This window comes from Phaenicophaeus curvirostris, chromosome 13 (assembly GCF_032191515.1).
Source record: "Phaenicophaeus curvirostris isolate KB17595 chromosome 13, BPBGC_Pcur_1.0, whole genome shotgun sequence".
NCBI lineage: Eukaryota > Metazoa > Chordata > Aves > Cuculiformes > Cuculidae > Phaenicophaeus > Phaenicophaeus curvirostris.
The window spans coordinates 5,689,487-5,707,478 of NC_091404.1; the positions used below are offsets into that span (position 1 = coordinate 5,689,487).

General features: G+C 45.3%; 1 protein-coding gene across 2 annotated transcripts in view; it reads left to right on the forward strand.

The window, feature by feature from the left end:
• The first annotated feature begins 15,971 nt into the window (after positions 1-15,971).
• Positions 15,972-17,992, forward strand: part of SMARCA1 (SNF2 related chromatin remodeling ATPase 1) — a 31,081-nt gene continuing 29,060 nt past the window's right edge. For both annotated transcript variants that reach the window (XM_069868019.1, XM_069868020.1), the window contains exon 1: positions 15,972-16,107. In XM_069868019.1, the coding sequence (XP_069724120.1) occupies positions 16,018-16,107 (90 nt within the window). In that variant the 5' untranslated portion in view covers positions 15,972-16,017. The remainder of the gene's footprint in view (positions 16,108-17,992) is intronic.

Genomic DNA, 17,992 nt, shown 5'->3' on the forward strand with positions numbered 1-17,992 from the left:
GCTCCGGCCCCGGGAGGAAGTCATGACATTGATCACTGACACGGGCAGCCCTGCCTCCCTCCGCCGAGAACACAATGCAGCACACCGAGCACGTGATGGGCGGCCGGGGGTCGGGCTGCCACCCCGCCACCGGCGACGCGGGGATGCTGAGGGACCCTGCTCCGAGGATGCTGAGAGACCCTGCTCCGGGGATGCTGAAGGACCCTGCTCCGGGGATGCTGAGAGACCCTGCTCTGGGATGCTGAGAGACCCTGCTCCGAGGATGCTGAGAGATCCTGATGTGGGGATGCTGAGGGACCCTGCACCGGGGATGCTGAGAGACCCTGCTCCGAGGATGCTGAGAGATCCTGATGTGGGAATGCTGAGACACTCTGCTCCCAGGATGCTGAGAGACCTTGATCTGGGGATGCTGAGAGACCCTGCCCTGGGATGCTGAGAGACCCTGCTGTGGGGATGCTGAGAGACCCTGCTCCGAGGATGCTGAGAGACCCTGCTCCGAGGATGCTGAGACACCCTGTTCCCAGGATGTTGAGAGACCTTGATCCGGGGATGCTGAGAGACCCTGCTACAAGGATGCTGAAAGACTCTGCTGTGAGGATGCTGAGAGACCCTGCTGTGGGGATGCTGAGGGACCCTGCTCCCAGGATGCTGAGAGACCCTGCTGTGAGGATGCTGAGAGACTCTGCTGTGGGGATGCTGAAAGACCCTGCTGTGGGGATGCTGAGAGACCCTGATCTAGGCTGCTGAGTGACCCTGCTCTGAGTATGCTGAGCAACCCTGCTCCGAGGATGCTGAGAGACCCTGCTCTGGTAATGCAGAAAGACCCTGCTCTGGGGATGCTGAGAGACTGTGCTCTGGGGTGCTGAGATATCCTGCCTTGGGGATGCTGAAAGACCCTGCTGTGGGGATGCTGAGAGACCCTGATCTAGGCTGCTGAGTGACCCTGCTCTGAGTATGCTGAGCAACCCTGCTCCGAGGATGCTGAGAGACCCTGCTCTGGTAATGCAGAAAGACCCTGCTCTGGGGATGCTGAGAGACTGTGCTCTGGGGTGCTGAGATATCCTGCCTTGGGGATGCTGTGAGACCCTGCTCGGGGATGCTGAGAGACCCTGCTCTGCTCTGTCTGCACTGAAATGTCCACCTCAGCTTCCACCACTTGCCCTGTCCACCGCTTCCAAACTTTACTTGGTGGATTTGAAGAGTTTTCAGTGGCATTTGTTCCCCTGCATGTATTTAGTATGAAGAAACTTGATTTTTTTCTGGTTACATCAGTGCAGAGTTTTTAGAAAAGGACTTTTTCAGCAGGAACTTCAAGGAGCCAAGTTGCCCTTCTCCTGTCAGAGCTGAAAAATATGACTGCAGAGTGCATAACATTGCTGATGTCCTTGAGTTAGTGCCTCTCTCCAGGATGGGAAACTCCTGGCTTTTCAAGGACACGGCAGCTTGTGTTCATTTTCAAGAAGTCGCTTATAAACTTGATGTGTATTTCAAGTGCACGCAGTGATTCCTCACTAGGTTTTATGAGCCTGTGATTTCTGAGGATCCTCATGTGCCTTTGTCTGGGCACAGACTGCGCGGTGGGGCTAGATCCCACCAGGAGTGGTTACAGGGACCAGGGCTGGGTGAGAGCTCCATGTTTGGACACAGATGTTCAGAGTTGCGCTGGAGCTCTTCAGCAGGGCAGGCTGACCACAGCCTGCGGTGTCACTGCTGGAGTCTCACACACTAGAAACCATCCTTGTGGTTTGCAAGATTTTAAGGAAAAATATTATGGCAATAGGTATTTATTGTATTTAATATAATACATACTATTAATGGTTTATAATATATAAATATATGCCCTATGTGCATTTACATAATCATATAAATAAATCTGTATGAATTCATAGCATCCCTTGTGCTAGTTCTTTACGTTATCACTGGTCTTAAAAGAATCTTACAATAAATGAAAACTGTCATGAATAAACTGCAAAACATTTATTTCAAATATGCTCTGACTCTTCTAGACAGTTTTTTGTTTCAGAGTAAGTGACTTTCATGCAGCCTTATTTAATTCCCAGCCTGGCACTCTACTACCACCTTCTCCCAGCTCCATATATCCTTTATCCACAGTGATGTTTTAACAACCTCACACATTTAATAGCGGGTTTGTGAACAAAGCTTTGTAGCACTTCTCCTTGGAGACATGCATCCAGTCATGGAACTTACTTAGGGAAGGAAAGTGTGACTTTCCTTCCACATGTGACTCGACTTTGTCGCTCTGACAGATAAGGGAGCCTTAAACTTGAAGGATTTAAAACATCAGCTTGCCAAAATAACATGAATAGTGATACCCTTTGCGTGTTATCCCTACAGTGTCATAACATTACATTTTACTGGATCATACCCCAGACAGATGGGTTCCCCTGTCAGGTTCCTTGTGCAGCTGCAGGAATACTTGCAAGAAAGCAGCTGAGGAGATGAGAGGGTGGGACAGAATGGCCAGGAACTTGGACCCCGAATGGATCTAGACACTGAACACCAAACCACAGCCTTAAGGAGAGCTCTGTCTCCTGCTTTGCTTGCGCTCAGTGACAATGCTGCTTAAATCACCAGCAGTCCCCTTCTCTTAAGCCTCTTGTCCCTGCCCTTCTGCCACCTGTTCTGTTACACAGTCACAGTATATTTGGGTGGTTACTGGATAATTTGAATCAGAAAACTGACTGGAAAAAAATGAGTCAAAAAAAGGGAATTATTTTCCAGCAGGATCAGGACTAGTTTCCTGCTCTGATAAATGCTGTGGCCTGCTACATGCTCGTCCTTGACCAGTGGAGGGGGTGATGTGGGGGCAGTCATAAGAAATCAGCAGTTGCTTAAATTGGCACTGCTGCCCAAAACGCTCCTGCTGAGTGGTAGCCATGGTGACAGGGAGGGGCACATCGATTATATTCCCTGCTAGATGTGTAGCTCCTCAGTCCAACTGCTCCTCTCCTCACTGCTGGAACGGCTCAGTTGCCTGTGAAGCACCTGCTGAACTACTCGCACGTTGCAGCTCAGTGTATTCAGAATAAATAAAATCTGTGCCAGTTTGCTTACAGTGCCAGTAGCCTCAGGGGAAATACAGGAAGCCAGAAATCATAATCAAGCAGAGCATGTGGGGGTTAACAAGTTTGTTATGAAAGCTGCCCTGCCTTCTTGGTATTTGTGCTCCAAACAGTAAAAGAGCAAATGAAGTAATTTTCTTACCCTAATGATTTTCATTGTGCTGACAAAGTGTCACTCACGTACGTGTTTGACAATAGCAATAGCAATGTTGGAAAACAGGCTTAAAAACTAATGATATCAAGCCCTGATGGAAGAAGTGGGATTTCAGTTTTGTCCTGCTCCATGCACAATTTCTCAACCACTCTTAAATTATAAAATTCTTTACTTAAACCCTTCATCATGATGGAGAATCAGAGGGTCTTTGTTTTAAAAATCTTTCAGACATATGTAGAAAGTAAGATGAAGTTGGAAACAGAATGGAAAGTGAAGGGAAAGAAGAGCAAAGAAAAACTGATTTTGGCTGAATGCTTCTGCGAAGCCAGAATGGGGAATTCTATTTTAGTTCCAGCTTTTGCATTTATCCATTAGTGTTTATTTTCAGACTTCAAGTATATTTTGAACGTTTGTGATTAAATCACTGGCAAAAGTAAATTAAAAAAGTTTAAAAATAAATATTATTTTCTTAATATTATTACAATGCTGAAAAGTTTGAAAGTGTAAAATTACATACACTTGTTTAGGTTTATTTGTCTTGCATTTTTTACATTTATTTTATACATATCACATAGTTATCTTGAAAGAGATCAGGTTTTGCTTGGGAACAATAACATCAGACAGTGGCACCTGCCTTTCCAAATGCACTACAGGCAGAGCTGCAGGAATGTTCTTGAAAGTGACTGACCACTGTAAAACCCAACACAAAATGACCTGAGTTAGAATAAAATTATCTTTCTTTCTATATGGGATCAAAGCCAATCGTAGCAAACCGTCAAAGTCTTGCAAGAGATAATTCTTTTCTTGATGTGACGTTTCCTAGAATAAAGTTAAAAACTAACAAGCCTTCATGGATGTGAACTGTAGACACGATTACAGAGAAAGTGAAGAAAACCAAAATTAAAATGTAAAAGTGAAATCCCAGAAGGTAAAATAATTCTGTTCTTCAAAAAATGTATAGGTCACTCATGTTCTGATATGTCTTAATGAAATTTCAAGAATCTGTCTTTATTTGGATCATGTCAGAGTGTTTGTCCTCACCAGACTGACCTCAGACATGCCACTAGCAAAGATCAGAGTAAGCATCATGTTTGACCCTGAATGTGTGTGCAATTCACATTAGTCAGGTACCTAAGAGGAATTCTCTTCTTGTCATTAACGTACTGGTCTACTCCTCTCCTTTTCTCAGTTATGTTGCTGATGTTTCAGAGAAAAACAACATTTGACTACAAATAAAATAGAAGAGAACAAATTGGCTAGTTGCATTTGATGGGAAATTCCTTCGTGACCCTACAAGCAATGGATTTAAAGCAGTAAGTGTGCTATTTAATCTTCCCATTTCCATGCTGTGGAGCAAGTGGTGGTGTTAATGTTGAGAGCAGTGAAAGTCCTTGCTCCTCTGTGGACAGAAAAATAATCAGGACAGAGAGGATGGGAAGAATCAGGAGGATTTAATTAATTCACAAATATATAGGTATCAAAGAAGGAAGAGACACAAGAGTTATCCAGATCGACATTCTCACAAGCACATATTTTTCCCAGAATCCAGCCCCACACTTAATTTACAAGACCCCACAGGCATTGTGAAGGTTAAGGTGCATGCAAGAGACAGCCATAGCCCTGGGAGAACAGCCCTTTTCTCTCATCTAGTGCCTGATCCCTGTTTACACAGGGAGCTCGCACCACACTTACTCAGCAAAATGTTAACATGCCTCTGCAGCATTCCCACAGCAAGCAGAAAAGCCCAGTATCACAAAAAGACATGACACAGTATATATGTTCCAGCTGTTCCTGACAGCTACCACTCCGCTCCCCGCTCTGTGACAAATGTTTCACTCTCTTTCCATTCACAAGGACAAATCCAGCAAAACACAGCGGGTAATTCAGCCTGTTCTCTTCCCTTCACTAGCCTGTCCTCACCATACAAATCAGATCTAACAGAAGAATGCACACAGATCATCATAGCAAGATGTTGTTGTTGTTTAAACAATAAACTAAAAATATTGGAGACTGTCCACTGGCACAGAGCGATGCTGACCATGTTCCCATTACAGCGCTTCACCGACAAATCTATTCTGTCTGCATTGGGCTGCAGACTCAGTCGCCCCAGGCTCTCCCAGCAGTGAGAGCCATGGTCAGGTACCTGCTTTCAAAGCAGAAGCCATTGTGAAAATAAAATAAAGAAAACAGGCAGTTGAACGTTGCTGTGGTTTTGCTCCAGGAAGTATACAAACGATGCGAGCTGCATGTGGGTACGGCCTTTATTGTTGTGGACAGGGCACAATCTAATTTTACCAAAAGCTCTCATGACACATAGGGAGAGCTCTGTCAATCCAGTTCAGAAAACAGACCAACGCCCTCTGGCACTGCTCTCCCCTGGGAGAGAGCGGCAGACATCCAGCATCTCACAGGGAAGGCTCTTGTTCAGGAGAATAACTGGTGGAAGAACTGCCATTCTGTGGAATAATGTATTTCTTTGCAAATGTACCACTGCCTCTTCCTAAAGTAAGGGTGGTAACAAAAAAGAGGCTCACGCTGGTACAAACACCTGGCCTGGCACTTTTGTCAGAAGATAGGTTTCTCTCTCCTCATCCATGAACGTACACATTAAAAACTGCACTTTTGCTACTTTTCAGCTTCTGTTTGCAGACTAGAAAATTATTTTATGATGTCTACATAGCTAGTTGAGCAAGTCATGGCTGTTATTCTCTACATATGCATTGGCACCAACCCTTTCCTGAGGATTTCCTTGTGTGGTAATTTTATCAATGGCCCCTCAAGACCAGCAAATAATCCTTGTGGTTGAAGGAGGGGATACAGAAGTAGAGAAGATGGCTTTTTAGTGAGCAAAATTTTCTTTTCTAACTGTCTTAATTACTTTTAGATGCTAAGAAAAATCTGCTTCCTTTTTCATATATAACAATGACAAATACGACACAGCCTGTGTGTGAGAGGGTCTACTGAGTAACTTCATATGGCAATTTGCAGGAATTTACATGTGCACAGCTGATGGATTCTGGTGATATGACACATTCAAATCTGTGATAGCCTGAAATCCAAAATAATCTATACGACAACGAGATTATGACATGCCTCTTCCAGATCAGAAATAGCAAATTATTATTAAATTTTAATTTTAATCTCCTGAAAGCAAGAATTTACTGAAACCAGTTTACTCTAAGCTATGCAGAGCAACCTGAAGTTTGGATGTGATGCTTAAAGAGGGGTCTCTGGAAGGCCTGCAGAAACACACAGAAAAAGTAGCCTGTAGTTTTACGTTTAAATGAAAAAAAATCTACCCAGCTATTTTCAGATGCACAAATGTGGAAGGCTCATCATGAAGTCCAGCTTGGGTCCTGGCTCCTATAAAATATTCTTGCTGAGACCTGAGAACATTCCAGAATGATGAGAAAATGAAGACAGAAAAATTAACACAGGACACTGTCTGCCTCTGTCCTCTATGTTGCCCAAAAAATGTGTTACTGAGAGTTGCAGGAACTTTACCTCGCACACCGTGATTTGTGAGAAATCTTCATGCAGATGGCAAAACAGGGGGTGAAACATATCTTTCCCTTCCAGGCAACTGAAGGAAAAATCAAATGGTACTTTATTTAAATTACAATTGAGTAGAGGGTGTTACAACAAACAGAACAGATTCTTATACTACATGTGTACAAGTTCGCCCTGTGTGAGGAAAGTCAGCGCAGCAAAGGAAGAATTGTTTTGATGACAGCTGTGTGTTTGAGACTGTTACAAAAAAGGAAGAATCATTACAAGATGAGGAAGAAAGAAGGCCCAGACAGTCAGGGAAGCAAACCAGCCAAAAAATGGTGGAGCGAGGGGAAAGGCAGAAATAGGTTCTATGTGGAGTAGGATAAACTAAAATCGGCTACTCTAACAGGTCCTTCAGCAGAAATGGATAGTACTCTGGAAAATATAACAGGTTCAGCCTAGTTTCCCACAGTGAGTGTATGCTGGCAAGAAAAATGGATTAAAAGGACAGGATTAAAAGTATTTTCACAGCAGGATAAAGCCTGTGGCAACTGAAGTGATGGCTTTTGGCTTATGCAATGCATCTGCCATGTTTGCTAGGATAATGCAGGCAGCACTTCACAGCATCCTTCCGTGTATTTCCTCTATTTAAAGGAAATCCTGGTGCATGCTAAAACCTTTGAAGAATAATTGTTACGTTTACAAATAGCCTGTGATCACCTTAAGGATAACTGTGAAATCAAACCCACAGAATCAGGCTTTTGCTTAAGAAAGTGATTACTTTGGGCAGAGAATTTGTGAAGAAAGAATTTCAACCATCATTGAAGAGAGTTAAAGGCTGTACTGCACCGGCCTGCTTGCTGGGTGCTCTCACATATTCAAAATTCTGTCTCTTTTATGGACAGGTTATTTACAGATTCTTAATATTGAAAATGTTTAGGGGAGAAACCTGCTGCGCTAGGTTAGGGAAGAAAAGGATGCTGCTGCAGCAAACAGCAAAGTATGCTTCTGATGGTTTTTTTCAGCTAGACCACCCTCTTTTTACGGCTTTTGATTAGATCTAAAATAACTTTTAAAATGTGTTTCACTTTGAACAGAACTAGTCTCTTCTCATCAAGGGCTTTCTTGTCACAGTGTTCCAGGTTCTGGCTAAGTTGTAGTTTATTACGTCAGGAATTAGTGTATGACCTCCAAAGGAGTCCTTATGATCACTGTTAAATCCGCATGATACCATTGTTTGTAGGTGGGCAAAATCTGGAGTTCAGGACAGAATACACAATACACAGAATACACAATTGCAACGTTGTTTATTGAAGTCTGGTTTATAGTAGCTTAAACTGACACAAATTAGATGGCTGCAATCCAACCCCCCCCCGCCCCGTTGCTGTGTATCTGTTTCCCTGCTGTATTGGCATCGGCCCCTGGATGTGTGGGCAGTTGAGTTGTTTTTGTTGTGTGATCTGAGTAAAAATTAGTAACTCTCTTTGTTTGCCTTAATTTTTGCTTTTCAGAACCTTGAGCTAACCCACACTCACCTGCAGAAACACCAGTAACAGTGTCAGGAACACAAACTATGTCTAATTTCAAAGTTGCAAAGGCCTAAATGTATCCATATAGGCAAGTAAGGTATCTTAGTAGTTCCTGATGAGGCTGGATAAATTACACACTCTAATGGGACCACATAAACCCGGCTCATCACATCCTCAAAGAGTTGACAGTCTTCTCATTTTCATAATTTACCAAACTGTGAGAGTTCCCAGCTCTCCCACCAAGAAAATGAACACACAGCCAAAGAAAAGTGGATACTAAGTGAAAAAAGGTTTTGCAAAAACCCCTGTGTGGTTGGGAAATAGAGCCATATTAGGAGACTTTGCAGTGTCACAGTAAAGTTTTGACAAAACCTGGAGTTAAAAATGCAATATTTCATATAATATAGGAAAAAACGAGTATGTGTACAGCTATCAGCTCTTCGAACCAGATACAAAGGATACATTAGCTATTTTGTCATACTTTTCATTGCTGAACGAGGTCTTGCATTTGCAAAGCCTATTGGCAACTCCAGAGACTGTCTGTGGAGTGAAACAAAAACTCAGAAAGAAAACTGACATGTGGTTATGAAGCCTATATCACAAAAGAAAAAAACCACCACCACCAAACCCCTTTTTATAAGAATACTTAATGCAAAGCCTATTTGAGTACATGGTTTGGATGTGCCTGTGCCTGTAAATGAGGCAGAACCAGGTAATCACTTGTTTGTAGCCATGAACTACATCACGCAGGGGCTGGACTGCTCTATCTGCCCAGTTGCCACAAAGCAGCAATGGAAATCCTCAAAAATGACATCTTCAGCACAGCCTGTGTTACAAAAAAGTGACGCATAAACCAAAAGCTCATTTTAGAAAGAGAAGTTCTGGATTGTAAGCTCTGGAGGAGGAGGCCTAGGTTTCTTTCTAATCCTCTGAGGAAGGAAAAAATCTGGAATACTAATGTGAATAAACTTTGGAAGGGAATCTATGAAATAAAGATTCGAATGAAACAGGGCTGCACAGGTAATTGCTGGAACGCACAGAGTTCTGCTGGATGTAAACAACATCAATCATAAGGATATAACCACTGACATACAGACAAAGGCAGAATTTCTTAATTCTCATCAGCAGAAGATGAAATAACAGAATCTGGCAGAGATGGTTTCTCCGACAAACAAGCCACTCCAGCCAGGCAGCAGACTTCACAGAAATAACAGCCATTTTTTCACTGAAAGTCTGTCCAGATAGATTTGGAAAACAGTCTCTTTGTACAATGTTCTACTTCAGCTTAGGCCAAATGAGGGAACAGGTAAACTTGAACCACAGACTCTAAGTAAAACTGTGCAAGAGATACGTAGCAGGTTTTCACCTGGTGAGTTGACTTGAGAACAAAGAGACAGAGACAGTGGGAGTAGATGGAGTTTGATTAAGTGCCGGGGTGTGAACATAGTGTGGTTTACTTGCATCTCAGCAGCCAGTTGCTGCTGGAAAGGAGGCTTCACTCTCCTTCCTGCCCCTAGCTGTGAAACTCCTCCCACCACTTTCCTTTTATCACTTTTCCTTGTATTCTGGCATTTTATGCTGATATTGCTCACCTCACATTAAGATGTGTGGCACTACTTGCACAAGACCATATAGAGTAAGACCTCACCTGGAGAAAGGTCACGAAACCACCATTTTCAGACTGCTGTTAGACTGCCTACCTCACAACTTACCTTTTTGAAAGGATGTAAGAGGCAGAAACACCATAAAACAAGACTAAATAGATACAAGGAAAACCCTGACACATTCATAGGAGCCTGCATGAAAAGCCCCGGGAGAGCTGTTTGAGAGTCTTACTGTCTGGAAGATGCTTGAAATACAGACAAGGAAAATATTGCCTGTTTTCTGCTGTGTTAAGAGATGTATGATTTTGCTAGCAGTCTGAGTGCCTTAACAGGCCTTAATAATCCTGGCCAGCTTCATGTGCAACCTTCACTCACACTTCCTACCCATAGGCCCAGGAGCCTCATCTGAGATCAGCCCTGGGCTCTCAGCTGTGGCCTGCACTGTGCTGTAGGAGGACCAGTCTCCAGCTCAGCTTGATGTTGGACCTGCCTGTTGACTGTGCCTGAACACTAGGTTCTTCAGCCCTTCAACCAAGATCCTTTTAACTAAGGCAACTGTGAAACTCTAAACCAGTTAACAACAGAGGTGAAAAGAGGTGTATTTAATATAAGCAACATTTTAATAGCAACACTTGACGTAAGTGTTTTAAGCAAGACTGTAACACTGCAGCCAGGGTAATAAGTGGTTAGCGCGCTGTGGTTGTTCACACTTGGGCTTAGCTAATGTAGGTAAAGAGGTAAAGGTGGCAACTATGCAAGTCAACATGCAAACGTCTCAGAGACAGCCCTTTTGTTACTCCCATATCCTGTTTGTTTCTGAGCTATAAAGCTGTTTATTGCTTACAGCTAACATGTTTTACTTAGTTGTGGTTTAAGCTCATCGCTAGTATGTTTAGGCTAGAAATTACTACTGTAGTACGCATGGATTTTGGACTGTGGCATTTAATGGAGAGCTTCCTGAATGTGCACAAGGGAGTGAACAGACTCCAAAGCAAGAGGATGCTACCTACCCAAGGGAGTGAACAAACCCCAGAGCAGGAGAATACTACCTACCCAAGGCCCTTCTTAACCAGACACATTCGCCGTTCTGGGGAAGGCACTGGAGGCACATGATACAGTAATTAAAAAAGTAATCAAACGACAGCAGGTAAAAGGTGGTTTGCAGATCTAATTGATGCAATTCTTTCCTATTCTTGATCGGATCAGGCAAGAGGCTGAACACCACTCGCACGCCACAGCACCCAGCGTGCACAGCTCGGTGTCCCCACCTGGTGGCATCTCCCCTGGTGCAGCCGATTCACAGAATCACAGAACAACCAGGTTGGAAGAGACCCACCGGATCATCGAGTCCAACCATTCCTATCAAACACTAAACCATGCCCCTTAGCACCTCGTCCACCCGTGCCTTAAACCCCTCCAGGGAAGGTGAACCAACCACCTCCCTGGGCACCCTCTGCCAGTGCCCAATGACCTTTTCTGTGAAAAATTTTTTCCTAATGTCCAGCCTAAATCTCCCCTGGCGGAGCTTGAGGCCATTCCCTCTCGTCCTGTCCCCTGTCACTTGGGAGAAGAGCCCAGCTCCCTCCTCTCTACAACCTCCTTTCAGGTAGTTGTAGAGAGCAATGAGGTCTCCCCTCACCCTCCTCTTCTCCAGGCTAAACAACCCCAGCTCTCTCAGCCACTCCTCATAAGGCCTGTTCTCTAGCCCCTTCACCAGCTTTGTTGCTCTTCTCTGGACTCGTTCCAGAGCCTCAACATCCTTCTTGTGGTGAGGGGCCCAGAACTGAACACAGGATTCGAGAAGCGGTCTCACCAGTGCCGAGTCCAGAGGGAGAAGAACCTCCCTGGCCCTGCTGGTCACACCGTTTCTGATCCAAGCCAAGATGCCATTGTGGCCACCTGGGCCACTGCTGGCTCATGTTCAGTCACTGTCAACCAACACCCCCAGGTCCCTCTCCTCCAGGCAGCTTTCTAGACAGACTTCTCCTAGTCTGTAGCACTGCATAGGGTTGTTGTGCCCCAAGTGCAGGACCCGGCATTTGGCCTTGTTAAACCTCACCCCATTGGTCTCAGCCCAGTGGTCCAGCCTGTTCAGATCCCTTTGCAGCGCCTCCCGACCCTCTCGCAGATCGACACTTCCACCCAGCTTAGTGTCGTCCGCAAACTTTCTAAGGGTGCACTCGATGCCTTCATCCAGGTCATTGATAAAGACATTGAACAGGGCTGGACCCAGCACTGAGCCCTGGGGAACCCCACTTGTCACTGGCCTCCAGCTGGATTTCACACCATTTCCCACCACTCTCTGGGCCCGGCCATCCAACCAGTTTTCCACCCAGGAGAGTGTGCGCCTGTCCAGGCCAGAGGCTGACAGTTTCTCAAGCAGAATGCTGTGAGAAACTGTGTCAAAGGCTTTACTGAAGTCCAGGAGGACCACATCCACAGCCTTCCCCTCATCCAGAAGATTGTCGCCTTGGGGAAGACTCAAATCACAACGGTGAGTACGGGATCTTTTACGATTTAAGCCTCTCTTATCCATACAATCAAGTTTTTTTTTGCCTATAAAGTAATGCCACAGAATACTAAGGTTTATTTTAAAAAGTTACCCAGAGTAAACAGATCTGTGCTAGAGCAATTAAGATCACTATAATTAGTTCTTTGACTGGGAAAGGTAGAGTAGTCACGGTCCAAGAATTACAACAATCTTACCTGGGTAATACGCAAAAATGCCCTTGGATCCAGATGTCACCAACTCTTTAAAGACTCCAGCAGTGCCTGAAACATAAGGGGGCAACAATGAGCCTAAGTATATGCAATTTCTCTCTCTGTGTCTGACAAGAAACCATAATTTTCATTACGCAGGATGTCAAATGCCATCTTTCGAGTTGGACAGAGGAGACCTTAACTGTAGTGAAACCTTAGCGTGTAGGAGACTGCACATCCAGCCCCAGTGACTGTGCCTGGAAGACTGTAAAATAAGGAGCAATAAACTTGGAGAAACAAAGAGCTAATACTGAAACCCACAACTTTCATGTGACAATCCCTGCCTCCCAAGCACAGAAAAAAAACAACCCAAATTCTGTGGAATTTCTTGAATATACTTAAAGATACATGAGCACAAAACCCCCAACAGCATATAAAGTAAGTATGGAAAAGCATTTTGTTACTTTAAAAATAATTAATTTGATTATCACATGAAAATACTGTTGTATGATTGATTTTTTTTTCAGCAAATGTCTGTGGATTCACAGGAGTACACAACATAGTCAAAGAGAAGCAACTAAGAACATCTATGCAAAGTGCCAAATGCAAATGTTAAGCAAACAAGCAAAAAATATCCAAAGGGGACCTTTTCATGAAAGCAGCAGCTTGATTGTTTTGTACAGCATGTAATGTTCCTGTGAGTTTCAAGGGAAAAGCAAGCTGTGACAAACACTTGAGAATGTTTTTCATAAACAGAAACTACAAGCATTTGAAACTGGAGTAGGAAAGTCAAATATTAAAAGTGTTTAGCGAGCTATTTTCTGTAAAGGTTAAGAACAAGCACGTCACAGACTGGAATTTTCCCACCTTAGAGACTTTTTTACACAGCTAACGGTAAGCTTCATTTTCTAGATAGCCCTGCTTGGAAAAGCTATTTGGAGTACTCTTTCAAAACCAGTCATGTCATCCTTCTCAACTGTGCTACGGAAAATGTACTTCCCAAAGCTTTTAAAAATAAATCCTGTGGATGGGCAACTGCAGAGGCTGTGGGCCTTGCTGTATCGCAAATGACACAACAGACACAGGAGGCAATAGGAAGCTAAATAATCGGGAACAGCACTGTTTGTGTTTTGCAGGCGTTTCACAACATGCAAAAGGCAAGTACAGAGCTTAAATCTTCTGTGTTGGACCATAAATCAGATACCAAATTTCAGAGTAATCAATCGGTCATGGAAACAGTTCAGACACAGGGTTACTCTTCACAAAATGGTACCTCATTGGAGTCAATTTCTGGATGGAAAAGAGGCCTCAGAGGTCTTTTTAAGTGCAATGCCCGTGAGCTGCAATAATCCATTTGCTCAGCTTAGTCACTGAGTTATGCAAAAAGACCTTGTAACAGCTACAGAGCTTTTTACTGGAATGAAAATGCATTTATTGCTCATTTTGCCTAAAAGGCTTTGGTTTCATCTGTTTCTCTGGACAAAACACCCACAATATTGCTTTTGTAAGTAATCACCAGGCAAAGTAGCTGATTTAGAGCTCGGTTTTTTAGGCCTGAGATTTCAACGATTGTTTTGGAATCCTTTAGCAGCATGGGCAATGTTACAGCTCAGCAGCTGAGAATGTGAACACCTTACATGGACAGCCAGAAACGTGCAGTGCACTAAGCAAAGTGGCTTCATCAGTGCCCTTTTCAATATGAAATACACAAGCACTGACAAATTTGAAATGGCTTGTGAAAAAATGTAAATTTTCTTCATAAGCTCCTCTTGATTTTGGAGCTCCACTCTTGCTTCTTAGCTCTGCAGATGTTAAGGGATGATTTTCTCTCTCAAATACAGCCTGGGGCATTTAGGAAAATGGGTGAGGTGGCTCTAACTGTTTTCTCCTCTGTGAGTTGTAGGGCCACAGAATGACCTGAGTGGAAAGGGACCCACAAGGATCATTAAGTCCAACTCCTATCCCTGCATAGGACAACTCCAAAATTTACAACATATGTCTGAGTGCATTGTCCAAATGCTTCTTGAATATCATTAGGCTTGGTGCCACGACTACTTCCCTGGGGAGCTGTTACAGTGCTCCACCACCCCCTGAGTTAAGAACTTTTTCCTAATATCCAATCTAATCCTCCCCTGGTGCATCTTCCTGACATTATCATGCGTCCTACCTCTGGTCACCAGAGAGATCAGCTCCTCCTTCTTCTTTTGCGAGAAAGATGCAGAGAGCCATCTCCTCTTCTCCAGGCTGAACAGACCAAGTGTCTTTTTTTTTTAAGAAGGGCATCTGATTTAGCACTGAATTGTAACATAAAGATATTATCGTCTTTGCTTCAAAGACTTTGTCCTTTCCAATATTTTACCAGCGAATAAGTGTTTCTTACACTTTGTCCCTGCTGGGGGACCGTCCTTGTTTCAACTAGTGAACAAGATAAACCCCTGTTACAATCACATTCTGTCTTACTGCAAGCTGGCCAAGATTTGATTCCTATTATTCTTATTACTCTTAATGATTTGTTCCTTCTTTCACTTGCTTTTTAAGGCTCCAAAATGAGTCTTGGGGACCTGATTTGCCGGCATGTTCAGTCTTTGCCTGACACCCCTTGGGAAAGTGGTGACACTTTAGTGGCTTAAAGCTGCCTGGAGGAGAGGGACCTGGGGATGTTGGTTGACAGCGACTGACCATGAGCCAGCAGTGGCCCAGGTGGCCAAGAAGGCCAATGGCATCTTGGCTTGGATCAGAAACGGCGTGACCAGCAGGGCCAGGGAGGTTATTCTCCCTCTGTACTCGGCACTGGTGAGACCGCTCCTCGAATCCTGTGTTCAGTTCTGGGCCCCTCGCCACAAGAAGGACATTGAGGCTCTGGAGCGAGTCCAGAGAAGAGCAGCAAAGCTGGTGAAGGGGCTGGAGAACAGGCCTTATGAGGAACGGCTGAGAGAGCTGGGGGTGTTTAGCCTGGAGAAGAGGAGGCTGAGGGGAGACCTCATTGCTCTCTATAACTACCTGAAAGGAGGTTGTAGAGAGGAGGGTGCTGGCCTCTTCTCCCAAGTGACAGGGGACAGGACAAGAGGGAATGGCCTCAAGCTCCACCAGGGGAGGTTCAGGCTGGACATTAGATAAAGAAATTTTCACAGCAAGGGTCACTGGGCAGTGGACCAGGCTGCCCAGGGAGGGGGTTGAGTCACCTTCCCTTGAGGTGTTTAAAACACAGGTGGACGAGGTGCTGGGGGGCATGGTTTAGTGTCTGATAGGAATGGTTGGATCGATGCTCCCGGAGGTCTTTTCCCCGCCTTGTGATGCTCCCACCGCCCGCTCCCCGCGCGCCACCAGCCCCGCTCCACGTGCCCCGTTTACGCGGGAGCCTCGCGCAGTCTCGCGAGACTTGGCGTTTGGCGCGCTGGGGGACGCGCCGCCTCCCCCCCCCGGCCCCGCGGCTCTGAGGCGCCGTCGCGCGCAAAATGGAGGCCGGCAGCGCCCGCGCCGACTCCGAGCTGCCCTCCACCTCCGCCGCCGCGGCCCCCGCGCTCGAGCCCGGCGCCGAGGAGGAGGTACCGCTCCGGGGGCGGGCGGGGAGGGCCCCGCGGGCGGTGGGGCACGACCCTGGCCCCGTCGCCCCCTCCTACAGGCGGCCTGGCCCGGTCCGTCCTTCGGCACCGCCGTGGCAGCCGCCGCCGGCCTCTCCGGGGCCGCTTCCCGGCTTTGCCCCGCGTCGGTCTCCTCCTCCGGTGCCCCTCGCCCTGATGTTTCACCCGACCCGTCCTGGGGCGGGATGGGAGCAGCGGGCGGGGGACTCCTGTGGTGCAGAATAGCCCCCCTCTGCCTAGCTGGATGCAGCCCTCATGCAGAATAATCCCCCTCTGCCCCACTGGATGGAGTCTCCATGCAGAATAACCCCCCTCTGCCCCACTGGATGCAGTCTCCATGCAGAATAACCCCCCTCTGCCCCACTGGATGCAGTCTCCATGCAGAATAACCCCCCTCAGCCCCACTGGGTGCAGTCTCCATGCAGAATAACCCCCCTCAGCCCCACTGGGTGCAGTCTCCATGCAAAATAACCCCCCTCAGCCCCACTGGGTGCAGTCTCCATGCAAAATAACCCCCCTCAGCCCCACTGGGTGCAGTCTTCATGCAGAATAACCGCCTGCCCACCCCTCTCTGCCCTGCTGGATGCAGCTGTGATGCAGAATATCGCCCTGTCTGCCCCGCTGGATGCAGTCCTCATGCAGAATAACCACCCCTTTGCCCCACTGGGTGCAGCCGTAGTGCAGAACAACCCCTTCCCCCTGCAATGCCTGTGTGGCTGTCAGCCTCCTCCCGTTAGGTTTTTGGGAAAAAGAGTACAGGCTAAGACACAAGGAATGTTGAAATTGACGTATCCTTGGAAACTGAACAAGATTTAACCTGAAGAATGAATCTCATAAAAACTTAGTGATGGCTGTATGATTTGAAGAAAATTGCAGAATTACTAATATTTTTATTTGAAGTGATGAAAGTGTTTTTGCTTGAAGAGAATGTTTGGTATTTTATTTCATTATGTACGTATACAAACAGCTGTGAGATACAGTGCAGTGTAATTCTCAATGTTACCTGATTGTTCAGGAGAAAAAGTTTCTGTATTGGATGCAGCTTATTCTGTGTAATTTTGTGCATCCCAACTGGTAAATGGTTGTACTTAATGTTCAGGGAATGCCTACCTGGATAAATAATTTGTTAGCAATGAATGGTTTTGGATATTATTGACACTGCTAAACTGGTCAATATATTTCTTAAAGGAGGGGGAAGAAAAAAAGGAAGGTTTTGCTGTTTTGAGTTTTTATTCAGACTGTGAAATTTGACTTCACTTTGAGCCACGGGTCTCTTACATAGTTGTACTCTTTGTTATATGATCTGCATAATAGTGGCACCTGTTGTGCTCTGTTCCCCTCTCACTGCTTCACTTCACTGTAGATTGTCTTATTGTGGTACCAAAACAGTGTCTTGTCTTAATGGCCATTTGGAATACATTTCCGCTTCGTGTATGTGAGTTAAACACTAGAGGGGTCCTTCTAATTATTCGTAATACATCTGTTTGAAGTGCTTGATAGCACAGGTTATAACAATAAAGTCAGTTAAAGCAGCAGTAGTTCTTCTCCTCAGTTGTTTATTTAGGAGATAATGTCACCTACCCAATTTAGGACTAACAGTTGCACTTACCAAATAGAAATCTCTCTCAGCCTGAAGTGAGTTGCTCTGTTTAGGCTAGTTCGAGATTTCAAGGGGAAGCAGTTTGGATCCTTGGAGTTCTGTAGTTTTTGAAACTGCTGCATGGTCATGTTTCTTATCAGATGTTTTAAATGACATAGGGTTTCAGGGGACTCTTATGTAGGGTTTAATCTTTAATGGAAAACTTGTCTAGGGTAAAGGCAGATTGTTACCAGCTGGCTCCCTGAGTTA